We start from the raw sequence: 12,830 nt of genomic DNA, 5'->3' as shown, positions 1-12,830 counted from the left end.
GACGAGACTCAGCTGTAGAGAAGAAAGGCAGTAGAGAATTGGTGTGTGTGCGCTTGTATCTACGCATGTATCTGAGTTTGTGTGTGTTTGAGTGTGTGTGCAGCAGCCTCTGACTCAGCACATCCTCATGGGCCTCAGAGGCGGCTGACTCTTTTATTACCTAATCCAGTTTAGGAGATGAATCCGGCCCCGTAATCTAATATTCCCGCTATATACATGAATCCCTGACTTTAGCTATAACCGCAGCTCGCGTGCTGCGCAGCAATGAAAAGAAACGCCCACACACAAGGCGGCATTTATACTTGTCTCTTTTTCACTAATTGCCACTGTGAGTACTCGTCTTACAGCTCATACCTGCTTAATGGTTTGGTATTTACAGCATTTAAGTACAGCATGTTAAGGGCGGTTTAAAGGTTGCTCTGGTTCATGTCATTTTTTTTCCTCCTCTGCTTACGTGTTATGGATGAAAGCCGATATGAAAACGTTGCTTCCGATGTCCACTTTCATCTTTCCAAAGTCTCCCCTAAACCTTGCTCTGTGCTTAATAGCGCCCTCCAGGCATGAGCCAGACCACAGACCTGCTTCCCGAGACCAGTAAAAAAAATACCCAGCAGCGCCTCAGACATATGTCCAGCCGGGGCACCAGGAAACAACCGAGGTGAAAAGCTCAGTGAACAAATCCCAGAGATACTGTGTCATGTATCGTTTCATTTTCCCTTTACACTCTCATTTTTCTTCAGCACACAATCCTAATATTTGCCAGGCAGTGTTAGCGTTTCCACAGAGCAGTCTATATTTGTTCAGCGTCTGTAAAGCCAGCCTTGTTAAATGAGCCTGGCCGATTGTCTACCACGTCTTGCTTTCTCCTTTTTTATTCCCATGTATTGTTTTTCTCTTCTTTTATTTCCATGTAATACAATTTATTTTTAATTCCCTGCTTACATTTCTCATACAACTCCATCAGACAGCAATGTTTAATCAGTTTATTATCCAAGTTTAATTTTTGACATTGTCAGGCACAAGGGGGAATTAAGGTGAAAAATGCCACTTGACCTCTTGGAAACATCCCAGTGAAACACACACACCTTAAGGCAGCAATCCACTCCAGAGTTTTAGGGTTGTGTGTGGGCGAGCGATCCAACACAGCAAATAAAGCAGGAAATAAAGGACAGTCAATATGAGTTCTTAAGGTCAGTGCACCAATAAAAAACATTGGGAGCTTCTTGATTTGTCGTTGTGCATGACAAGTCACTTTTTCACGGCGGCGTGGCGAGGACAACAGCTAGAAAGACTCGAAAGTGCTGTGTTTGTACAAAGCAAAATGACTTCTTCAACTTGGAATTAATTTGTGTAAATAAGCAGGATGAGGCACAATACAGGGCCAATGTCTGGTGATTATATACGATGCATCTGTCTTGGTGCAATTCAGGAATAAATGCATGTCTGAGATGTTTGAAAGTGATGAAGAAAAGATCCCACAGCAGGAGTCTCAGGTTGGCCTCGTGGTTAGACTGTGCTGTAAACCAGAGAGGTCACCGAGTTCAACCCAACATTTTTTTGTCTATCCTGTTGAAAGGCTTTAGGAAGACACCGAGCTGCTCCCTGCTCACACAGTTTAAGTTAAGAGTGTGAGCTAAATCCTCCGATATAAAAAAAGAGGCTATACATATATATATTTACATATAAAAAAATGAGGCTTCCAGGATGACCCCAAATCCATCTTCAAGGCACTGCGATATTGAAAAAAATTACACGTTGTAACAAAAAAAAGATAATCAGAAAACCTGTCCAGAGAAGTGATTGTGCAGTAATGGCAAAATAGTATTCAAATACGTAATATCACACGGCCCCAAAATATAATTAACGTATACAAATTTGATCGTTTATCTCCTCATATATTAAGAAACCATAGCTATGTACTTAATATGGTTTTATCTACTGTTAATTGTGATATCTCTTACCATAGAAAAAACACTCCCTTTTCACTCCCTCATTTTGGCTTACGCAATATAATACTGAGCTGGTGTTTTGCTATTTAATTACCAGCACAACGTCTATGCAACAGAGCAATTAAAGGACGGGTTCATCTGCATTCTGTTCCATTTGTTTTTTAAAAGGAAACGCCCACTCAGCTGTTGCAAATAAACAGTGACGCAGGTTTGCAAAGTGAGCTAATCATGAAGCTAATCAATAAGGTTATGAATAATGTGAACGCTATAGCACTAGCTGAGTCAAAGTTAGCTGTGCTGAGTTTGGAAATAACTGAAAGATTTTTTTGAAGTGGGGTTGTCTGTATACTACTGCGTTCTGCAAGGTAAAATTACTACTTTTGTGAGCGTAGTCTGGTGGCTTTGAAGAGAGCGATATAACACCTTCAGTTCCTCGTCGGAAAGGGCTGCAGAAAAAAAACACATTTTAGCCACCTAAAAAAATAAAATCAATATCAGTTTAAGTATGCGTTTTAATTAGAGTATTTTCACCGCTTTACCTCACCATCAGACAGCCCTTTCTGACAAGGAACTGAAGCTGCTATATCGCCATTTTCAAAGCTACCAGACCAGACTCCATTCACAAAAATAGCATTTTGACGCTAAAACATACGTACTTTGACCAAAATTTGAATGTTCAGATTTGAATACTTAAGGAACACCATTGCAAAGCTACAGAATGATGATGAAATAATGGACCCGCCCTTTAAATATAATGCGAAAACAAATTTGGGAGGAGTTGAACAACCTTTCTTTCAGAAGGCCACATTTTACTTTTTTTTTTATGGGGTATAACCTGTGTGCATGTTTGCGTATAAAGTATTGTAGGTACATGAGTATTATTTTTCCTTTCTATAAACACCTCGTACCCAGCGGTTAAAAAACAGAGTCTAAATGTACACTTCAACTTCCCTTCATTATCTAAGAGTGCACCAGTTTAATGCCCTGCCCAGTGTCCAGTACAGCTGGTGGGAACCAGGCCAGTTTACACCTCCTGAAGCAGCGCAGGCACACGCTGCACAGCCAGAACAGGTTGAGGCCACAGCACCAGTTGGACAGGTGCACCATGGGATACGTAACCTTGGGAAAGTGAGTCTTCCAATGCTTGGCCACGTCGCTCCCAGTGGGCAGGTGAAGCGTGTAGTCGCTCCAGCGTTTGGACACGCCGTACGCGGCCGTCACGGTCCTTCCCTTTTCCGACCACTGGGTGTCGCTGTCCGGGTTGCAGTTGAACTCCACCCATTCGGCGGTGAAGTCCCCGAGGAGGGGGGTGTCTCCGGCCTCTGGGTCCACCCTGGTGGCGGACAGCTCGGCCCCCTGCACGGCGACGTAGACGCCCTCCACCTTGCGTATCTCCTTCACCCAGGGGAGGGAGTTTTCGGTATCCAAGACGAGGATGAGACGGGAGAAGTGGCCGGCGTTCTTCTCCTTCCACAACTCCAGCAACTGGGCCAGGGGGAGCTTCTCACCTCCTGCAGGACACGAGGTTAGACAGTGAGATGTAGAAGGGAGTAACGAATGATAAATCATTGTTCCAGTATCCCTTCGTTTTGTATATTAAAACTCTAAAAACGGACCTCCCGCGTCCGCCCGATCATTGTTTGCATGATCCTGTTTAAATCGATCTAAAATAAAAAACATAACAGCTAGAGCATTCATTCGTTTTGCAGCAGAAAGCTAAGGCTTTCGCGCCATCACGTTGCGACGCTCATGATGACGTCATAACGTTACGTTACTTTATGTGTGGTACAAAACCTGACGGTGCCAGAGTATTGCCTCATAATAGCCACAGGAGATTGCTAATTGCATCATCCTATTTAAATCGATGTAAAATGAAAAACCATAACAGCTAGAGCATTCATTCGTTTTGCAGCAGAAACCCAAGCGTTCTGTCTTTCGCGTCATCACGTCGTACGCTTGATGATGTCATTAAATGCTTGATGATTTCATTTAACTATTAAAACACCTTTGCACTCGAAATATCAAAAACTAAAAAATGTGTTAAGAAAATTTTGTTCATGTTTCTACATTTAGAAATATTTGGATCAATATGTTATGTATGTATTTAGCACGATTTTTTTGTATTTTTTAAATTTATGACACAATATCAATACTTTTGTCAATTATTATGGTTTATTGACTTATATAAACCTGTAGCTTAGGTTGTACAGATGTTAGGGATATGAAGCATTTTAAGATACTCCAAGAAATGACAAAATACTAATGTACGCACTGACCGACCAATTCTATTTCATTCAAGGGTTAAAGGTCACCTTGAACTACATATAATTTGCATTTTTATGTTTTTACGTGGCTAAAAAAACTCTCCACCAAACGCCCTTATAGAGATATACAGAGGTGGTTATGGAGCCACTATCGGTTCAGCGTCGCACTCAAGGACATTTCAACAGGACACATGGCTGTTGATGGACACGCCGGCTTTGCAGGGATCAAACCTGTCAACTCTGACACTTTCGGGACTGTCTGTCGGTCTAACTGCTGTCATCACAGCCACGCAAAAATGGCACAAAGATGCTGTTTTCCAGATGGCGGATCCAAAGTACGAAGATCAGAGCCGTGTGTGTACCTCGCCAACAGATGTACTGAATTATTTCCGTTACCTCAAAATCATCATTTACTGTAGGAAGGTGCAAGGCAAGTAAATAATTGCTGAGGAGGAAAATGACTCCTTCTGTTGGCCACAGAGCAACTCCACCAAGATTCATATTTGGATATGAAATTGGTCTCCTTCCACATGCATAAATATCTATAAGAATCCGTTTTAGAAACACTGCTGTTACATTACGGAAGCAATTTGCAGGCATATCCACTGTGATAAACAGAGTAAAGACAACGTACTTCTTTCTTTCCCTGTATAATTTAGGACTGGACAACAATGCCACACAAAGTCTTTTCTAACTGTAGAGAAAATATGACTTGAAATCTGTGGCAATTATCCACTGAACACCTCCTGAAAACGTCCCTTCAGGATGGTGACATGGGGAAGTGATTATCTTTTCAATGGGGGATTTTTTTTTCCTTCTTGTTTGCAGCAGCACGCAGAGATAATGTGTCAAGTAATCTCCGAACAGAGGCGTCGGAGCTGACACGGTGTTAACCTGCTGTGATTCTCATTTCTGTTGAGGGAATGCTGGTGTCACAGCGGACCGTCTCAACCTGTCACTGAAGCTTCTCTACTGGAAACAAACTTCTGTTGCCGAGTTCTTCCGCAGCAATTTTTAACTCTTTTGGCTTACTCGTCTGATCTGTGCAAATCAGACTCTTGATTGACAGAGAGGAGGAGGGGGAAATGAAAAGAATGGAAATCAGATTGTAAATGCAAATTTACAGTTTGCAGGGAGAATACAAGATCTACCTGCCATCCGACGCAACAGCTCTGCAGTAAACACTGTTCAATTGCTGTTGTATTCCACTCTGAGTCAAATCTTGGGTAATTACCGACTGTTAATTTGTGATAACTACTAGCTAAATTTGAAGAGATACAAGTGATATCCAACTCACTGTTCATTGTGGTGACTGACAGTGGCAAATTTAATCTTTATGATGTTTACAAAAAGTGTTTTCACCAGAGGCAACTGATGCTCTCGGCATCCCGCGGGGAAGCTTTCATAGATAAACCTGCTGTGAAAAAAATGCAACAGCAAATGCCAAAATAAATGATTCTTGTTCTGTGTGAAAGTAAAAAGCAACTGTGCTCATCTTCTTTAAGTGAATTAAGCTACTCAGGACATGTGATGTTCAATAATAAATCATGATGTCTTGCATTAATAAAGCAGTGTGTTTTTTAGACAGCTGTAATAATACAGTGGTTCCCAACCGTTTCTGTCAGATGAACTCAAGTAACCCTTCCATGGACATCACCCGAGTGTTACATGTGTGTTCATTGATTTTAAACTGGATGATGTTTAACACTGTTCATGATGCAAAAGTGGAAATGTTATGATATTTTTTTTCATTCAGTTGAACTGTAAATGTTTAGGTCAGTTTGTTCCAATTTGCATGTGTCCATTTTTAAATAACCAAGCTACCGTCAACAGCGACCGCAATTTTTAATTCACTCGACCCAGATTTTTTAAAAATGGCAGCTCGCAAAACTACACTGTTCACTATGCCGTACAATTGACGAAATGCAGACGTTTGGTTGCCATTGAAATGATTCTGCGAGTGTCGCGTTGAAGATGCAGTTTCACGTGCTGTCGCTATGGCGATCAGCTGACAATCCAGAAAGGACCTGGCACCAAAAGTGAGTCGAGTAGTGCTGTACCATGCAGTGGAAACACAGCTTAAGCTAACTTTAGATTCTCTTTTGAATGATGGGCGGCCTTGTATTTCATTTATTACAATATAAATAAATAAAATATAAATAAAAAAAGCTGTTATATAAATAAAATTGCTTTGCTTAGAATGTTAAGCACATGGTGGTATTGCAGTCAAAGAAAAATATCAGTTTCAGCTGAAATAAGCATGAATATTACTTGTCTATGTTTCAAGATTGCATTTCTAATACATCCACAGGAATTTAATGAGCAAATAAGGGAGGGGATTTAACTGTGAAGACAGAATTTTCCAATACGAAAAAGCAAAATATGTGGGGATCTTACCGGTCAGAGCCCAAGCCCCGTTGTTTTTGTACGTGTGCCCACTGTAGAAAATCAGATAGGTGTCATGACGTGGCCCGTCTGCTGTACGAAGCTCCAGAAAGTTGCGCAGCTTCGTCTGCACGGCCTCCATCGTAACGCCACTGGTGGAGTAGTCGCAACCAAACGTCTGGATCATGTGGTGGGAGAAGAGGCGCTGCACGTTGTTCAGCATACCTGTTGAGCGCGTGTTCAGCTGCTGTACCTGCTCAGGTGGTAGGAGAGTGGGCTGGCCATCAGCGCTGGATGGAAGAGAGAGAGAGAGATGAGGGAAAAACTTGGACTTTAATCTTTTTTTATCTACTCCGAGGGAGACTCAAGTTAGGTGGCTTGTCAGAAGCAGAGAGACGGGACGCGAGCAAACGGGAGATGAATGAGTGAGAAGTTTATAGTTTGACACACCGGGGAGAGACAGAGTGCAGAGGATGAGAGGAGGAGGAGTAGCAGTCTGCATCGCCGGGGAGAGAGGAGACAGAGAGCAGAGGATGAGAGGAGATGGGGGAAAAAGGAGATGGAGTGGTGGATCACTTGCTGTAGGAAATGACATTAGCCTCAGGGATGTAAAGGAAGTCAAGAATGAAAGGAAAAGTAAGAAAATGGCAAAAAAGGAGGGGGGTATAGAGAGGAGAATATAGAGCGGGGTGACAAGAAATGAGAATGGGAAGCGAGGTTAAAGATAGCTGAGGGAAAAGTGATTTCATAAAAGTGTGTGTGACTGATAATAACAAGTGGGTGATAACATAGAGGGGGCACCAACACACACAACGTCAAGGCTGGTGGCTTCTCAGTGCAGCCATACATTTTCTTTCCATCTCTGGACTTGATGTTATTCATGGCCAAAGTCATTCTTCACTCTCATAGACATCTGCATAACTCTCTCCATCACATTATGCTCAGTGACCCCATTATCACCTTCAACCTCACCTTGAAGGAGGACGGGGTGGAAGTTTAATCTGAACGTGGACACTCCTTGTGTTAAGCTATAGCTTTCCGTTTTATATTCTTGTGCTTTTGGAGAATTGGATGAACAATTTTCTTCATTAAGACAGCTTTCGTCATAACGTAAACGTCTGCTTTAAAAAAGACTTACTACATTTGGTCATGCTGCAACCTTTCCATGGCTTGCCAAGCTCCCCCGTTCACCTAAACCCATCTAATCTTTTCAGATCTCACGGCGCCCAGGGGAGTGAGCGCTTGTAAGTTTGAGAATTCAGACCACATCTTCCCCCACGTTACTCTCTCTATCACCCTTTTTCTCTACAGCTCTCTCAGAGCTCTCCCCCTCTTTCACAATCCCTCCCTCTCCCTTCGCTCCGTCTGTCCCTTCTCGTTTTTACCACCACCATCACCACCGCCCCTCCTCTCGCTGTTTACAACCTCAGCTCTCTCCTTGTGTTTTCTCCCCCGTCATCTCACCCTCCGCTGTTTTTACCCCGCGCACCTCCCGCACCTATAACTCTAATCTCCCTGTGGGGCTCTTGTCATTGTGAAAACATGATCTGCAGCCATCAAACAGCCTATTATACACTGCTGCATTCCCATCATGCTCACACTCCTCCCTATGGACCCTAGCACATACGGCCTCGCATACAGAGCGTCTACAGCTCCGATAGGACATGGGGCTGCATCCAAAATCACCTGGAGAGTTAAACACTAAGGCTGGCCAGCCCCTTCAGAATGCTAAAGCTAACATCAGCTAAAAGGTTCAATATATAGAGAGTGGTCATAAACATATATACCAGCCAAAAATCTCTCAAGGCCAGATTTCAAGACCTCGGAGGGGCTCTTGAAGATGGAAACACTAATGTATAATTGATGGCTAGCTCTTTCTCTTTAGGAGGAGGAGATGTATCGGCATCATCAAAACTACATAGGCTATCTAAAAAAAAAACAAAAAACACTTGGCCAACTGAGAGGGCGCTGGGAGAGGCAGCGGCAGCAGCTAATGGCTAACTGCTCCAGCTGAACAACTTAGTATGCTGCGGAGGGAGCACTGGAATGATCCCTTAAGGGCCCAAACATTAGCGGCATGTTTATGCGTAGTTATTGGCCTATTTATCCAGTTGGTTTTGTGTTAACCGAGGAGGGAGTTGGAAATGAGTGATCATATTTACCAGCGCCTGCGATGCCAAGAAGGGCTTCGACGTGGGGCAAAGGCGGCCCAGTGTGCGTTTAGATGTGTAAATGGGCTGTGTTTTGCTGCTGCTGCTGCTGCGTGGTCTATTTGTGTTGTGATAAGTTGAGCTGCAACTACAGCAGGAGAACATAATACTTGGGATAGAGACCTAAAACAAATATGAGTCAATTCATATGAAATAAGTACTTATTTAAACAATTAATTCAATTAAGTCAATTATTAATCAGAAAAAAATAATCAGCAGATTACTTGACAATGAAAAATAATTGTTAGCTGCAGCCCTAATTGACAGAATATTAAATTACAACAATTTTAATAACTGACCGTCTAAGTGTTTATAAAGCAAAAATGTCTTTTTTTAATTACTTTTCAAATGAGGGGATTTATTTTTTGTTGCTTTTCTCTGTTTATTTGTTGTTGTTTTTAAGCTCTTTTTAGGGGGAATTTTGGCCTTTATTAGAAAGTAGAGAGATGATGGATGGCATTTAACAAAGATTCCTAACCGGACTCCAACCACAGATATTGCGATTATACAATCAGTGTCTTAAATTCCAAGACTGACAGTCCAGCCCGGCTTTTCTCTGTTTTACCTCTTTGGGTATTTAACTGATAGTCAGACAAAACAAGCAATTTGAAGATGTTACCTTAAAGCTAGGTTTGGTAATCTTAAGAAACTAGCAAGAGGATGCTAGATTTAACAAATTATCCAATCGAAAAAACCCAACCCAATGTTGCCAGCACTTTTCTAATGAAAGTAGCTAGCAGGAATAGCTCCAAAAGTCCCTCAACCTAGCGAGAAAGCCGCCAAATCGTCAAAACTGATAGCCCTCGCCTTCAGTCCTTTCCCCCATGCCACTCCCTCAAAATTGACATTATGAATGTAAACATATAATGAAGCAGCATGCAATGCAGCAGACTCACGCGCAATGAGAGCACGGGGAAAATGCGTGCAGGCAGCTCGTTCAATCATTTCATTTGGGCCGAATGAAGTGATTGAACAGGTTTATTACTGTTCCGCGACAGCCACAGATACAAGATTTTTTTTTTTTTTTTTAGTCAGAGCATTTGATTTATTGAATGCAGTCGGGTTGTAATGAGAATTTCAACAAATATAACAAAAATATTTTTGAGGATAATTACTAACTATAGCTTTAAGTATGAGAAATTGTGGTGCACGCTGTACAAATATGTACCTTTAGACATTTTATAGATATACCGTTAATCATGGCGGTATGCTTAAGCTTTCAGTGCTCTGGTCACTTTTTTGCTGCATGCCTGCTGCCACACAACTCGCTCTTGCTGCTACTGCAAATTTTTGTTTTTAGTCTGTGCAGGTTTGTGTGTGCATGTCTGTATGCATCTCTTCAGTACCTGCAGTAAGCAGTAGGTATGACCAGGGCGTAGCCGACACATGTTCCCCCCAGGCAGCTGCCCAGCTCGTGGAACAAGCCGTGGGTCAGAGACTCCAGAGGCAGCACCACCAGCAGAGCGCTGAGAAAGAGGCCGTTGGAGGGCTGCGAAAAAAGCAAAAGAATCAGTCTCTTTCATTCATCACTTGCAGCTTGTACCGAGGCAATCAGACCCAGCTAATTGGTGGTGACACTTTGCAAGACAGTTACACAATACGGGACTGACACAGTGTTATTATGGCAGGACAAAACATGACAGGACCTGACTAAATGGAGACACGATGCAGTGTATGACAACAGGCTAAACATACATCACAAGGATCCATTCAAAACAGAATCATTACTGCAGAGTGTGAGCCTGCACTTTCTGGGTTGCTCTGAGTCTGTAGAATAACACTATTATAATGCTATCATCTTGTCATTTACTGGAAGTTTCTTTTCTCTCGATTTTTATGCTTAACTACCGCGTACAAAATCGCACAATTCTTGCACATTAACACTTACAGACAAATACGTATTACCATGTAGAAACATAAAGCAGATCTTGTGCTACAAAAGCACTGTTAGGCTTTCAGGGCAATCGATTTCCTGAGTCACTGCGATGGTATGCGATGCAATTTAGCATCCTCAAAAAAGCTACTCTGATTTCATAGCACGGCAATGTGTCTGAGAATGCAAATCAATACCTGTATGGTTAAGTGGAACCACACTTGAGTTTGCAGAATATATTGAGCTGCCTAAGGTATGCCTGAGGTGAAAAATGTGTTACACTCATTCATTGAACTTTTATGAAGTTGTGTAGCCCTTAAACGTATAATACTATATTCTCCGGCACTTGAATATTGTATTATAAAGCAGAGAAAGCACAATACAGTACAAAGGAGGACTTTACAATACAATGCAAAACGGGAAGCGGTTCTCACAGATTGAGAATTGGTTTGCAGTAGTCGATCCCAAGCTATGGGAGTAGCTTAACAGCACTGCATTCACAAGCTGACCTCCGATTAGGAAAGTCATTTCTAAACATTGCACAAAGGCACTACTCTTCATTTGAGTCAAACCAAAATGCATTTCCACGCAGATTTTTTAAAGGAATATATACTACATACAATATCAATAATGTCTATATAATAATAATAATCTATTTGGGTGGGTCTTCCATATAAATTCAATGGAAAACAGTGAATCCAATCCAAATTATGTACTTAAAACTGAATCAAAACCTCTCTTACTACTGTTAGTTTCAAAGGCTGCATTTATTGCTGAAACAGCATGAGATTGTATCGACGTTGCCGTTATTTGATGTGTGTGTGTGTGCGTGCAAGAGAGTGATTTTAAGTGGTTGATCATATAATATTTACTGTATTTCAGCAGCAAAGGCAAATAAAAAAAGTTGTAAAAACATCAAAAAACACACATAAGAAGAGCCAACTTTCTCGTATGTGAGTGCAGGCTCTCTCCCACTTTCTAAGGCAAATTTGCAACCGACATCAACAATGTGCAGATTTCAAATTAGGACTCAGGCCCATGAGACTCTGACAAGGTAAACGTCTAATAAGGCTAAATAAGTTATTGCTGCTCTTTATGCAAGCAGATAGGGATATTTAAGTGCTAATTAAATTGGTTCCGCATGAGAGCAGAAGTGCCTCTGCTTGGGGAGCAACTTACTAACTACACACTGCCACTAGCATCTCTCTCCAGACTTTATAACATGGGTGTATGATATGTTTATAGAGGCCTTGTCATGAAGAGGATTTTTCTATGAAAGTCTTAAGATTCTGACGTGCTGAATGCAACAAAGAGGTTTCTCAGCAATATGGCATGACTATAATGATGCTTGCATAAAAAAACACAATGCATTTTTATGTTTAGATGCTTTGCAAACTTAGTTTCTGATCGTATCTCTCTTGTATCTCCTACCTGCCAGGACACAGCTCCCAGTATGACCGTTGACAGAATACTGAAGAACACCAGCCGCTCTGAAATGAGGCAGAAGTGTCGGATGCCCCTGGAGGCCATGACTTGCTCGAGGCTTCGGCTACTGGATCGCTGGGCCCGCCAGGCCTTCTGACACTCAGTTATTTTGGTGTGGAAGCCCCATATCGTCATCAGCAGAATTATGTGGCAGATGGACCAGAAAAGGCCAAACACGCAGAAGCCTGGGATCACCAGATACCAGAGCTCCAAGTGGCCAAGCTATGGAAGGAAAAGAGAAAAGTGGCATTAAACAGTAAAAACAAAACACTGTGTCATCATTCAAAAATACTGTTTCAGAAGGGGTTACAAATTTGAAGGAATGATTGCATGTGAACGTCACACAGAAGCCCTAAAGACTCACATAATGGAAATGTCATTTTTTTTTGCAAAATGCTGAGTGTACCTTTAAGGCAGCCAGGACAAAGAAGGCCAACTCAATCAGACTCAGAGGCAGCAGGGACAGCATCCTCCACACCCTCCCCAGGGAGAGCACCGGCATCCAGCGCTGGCTGGGCCCAAGCCCGCTGAAGTACACGTCCAGCACGGGCTCGCACAGCAGCCTGCCCATGTAGCAGCCTAAAGCGTACGGGTTGGCTGCGATGCTTAAGGCCTGGAAAAACACCAGAGAGGTAACCAAGGCGAAACTGGCCAGGTTAGGCAA

General features: G+C 42.3%; 1 protein-coding gene across 1 annotated transcript in view; it reads right to left on the bottom strand.

Moving 5' to 3' along the window:
• Positions 1-969: 969 nt before the first annotated feature.
• The window catches only part of tmem168a (transmembrane protein 168a), a 14,040-nt gene continuing 2,179 nt past the window's right edge, over positions 970-12,830 (bottom strand). Inside the window, exons 2-6 of the mRNA XM_074626384.1 lie at positions 12,573-12,830; positions 12,113-12,388; positions 10,155-10,297; positions 6,611-6,888; positions 970-3,460 (exon numbers count right to left, since the gene is read on the bottom strand). The exon at positions 12,573-12,830 is cut by the window's right edge and continues 710 nt beyond it. Of these exons, the coding sequence (XP_074482485.1) occupies positions 2,910-3,460; positions 6,611-6,888; positions 10,155-10,297; positions 12,113-12,388; positions 12,573-12,830 (1,506 nt within the window). The 3' untranslated portion in view covers positions 970-2,909. The remainder of the gene's footprint in view (positions 3,461-6,610; positions 6,889-10,154; positions 10,298-12,112; positions 12,389-12,572) is intronic.

The sequence above is a fragment of the Sebastes fasciatus genome, chromosome 23 (genome assembly GCF_043250625.1).
Source record: "Sebastes fasciatus isolate fSebFas1 chromosome 23, fSebFas1.pri, whole genome shotgun sequence".
Taxonomy (NCBI): Eukaryota; Metazoa; Chordata; class Actinopteri; order Perciformes; family Sebastidae; genus Sebastes; species Sebastes fasciatus.
The sequence above is the reverse complement of the archived record's forward strand: the minus strand, read 5'-3'. Positions and strand labels throughout refer to the sequence as shown.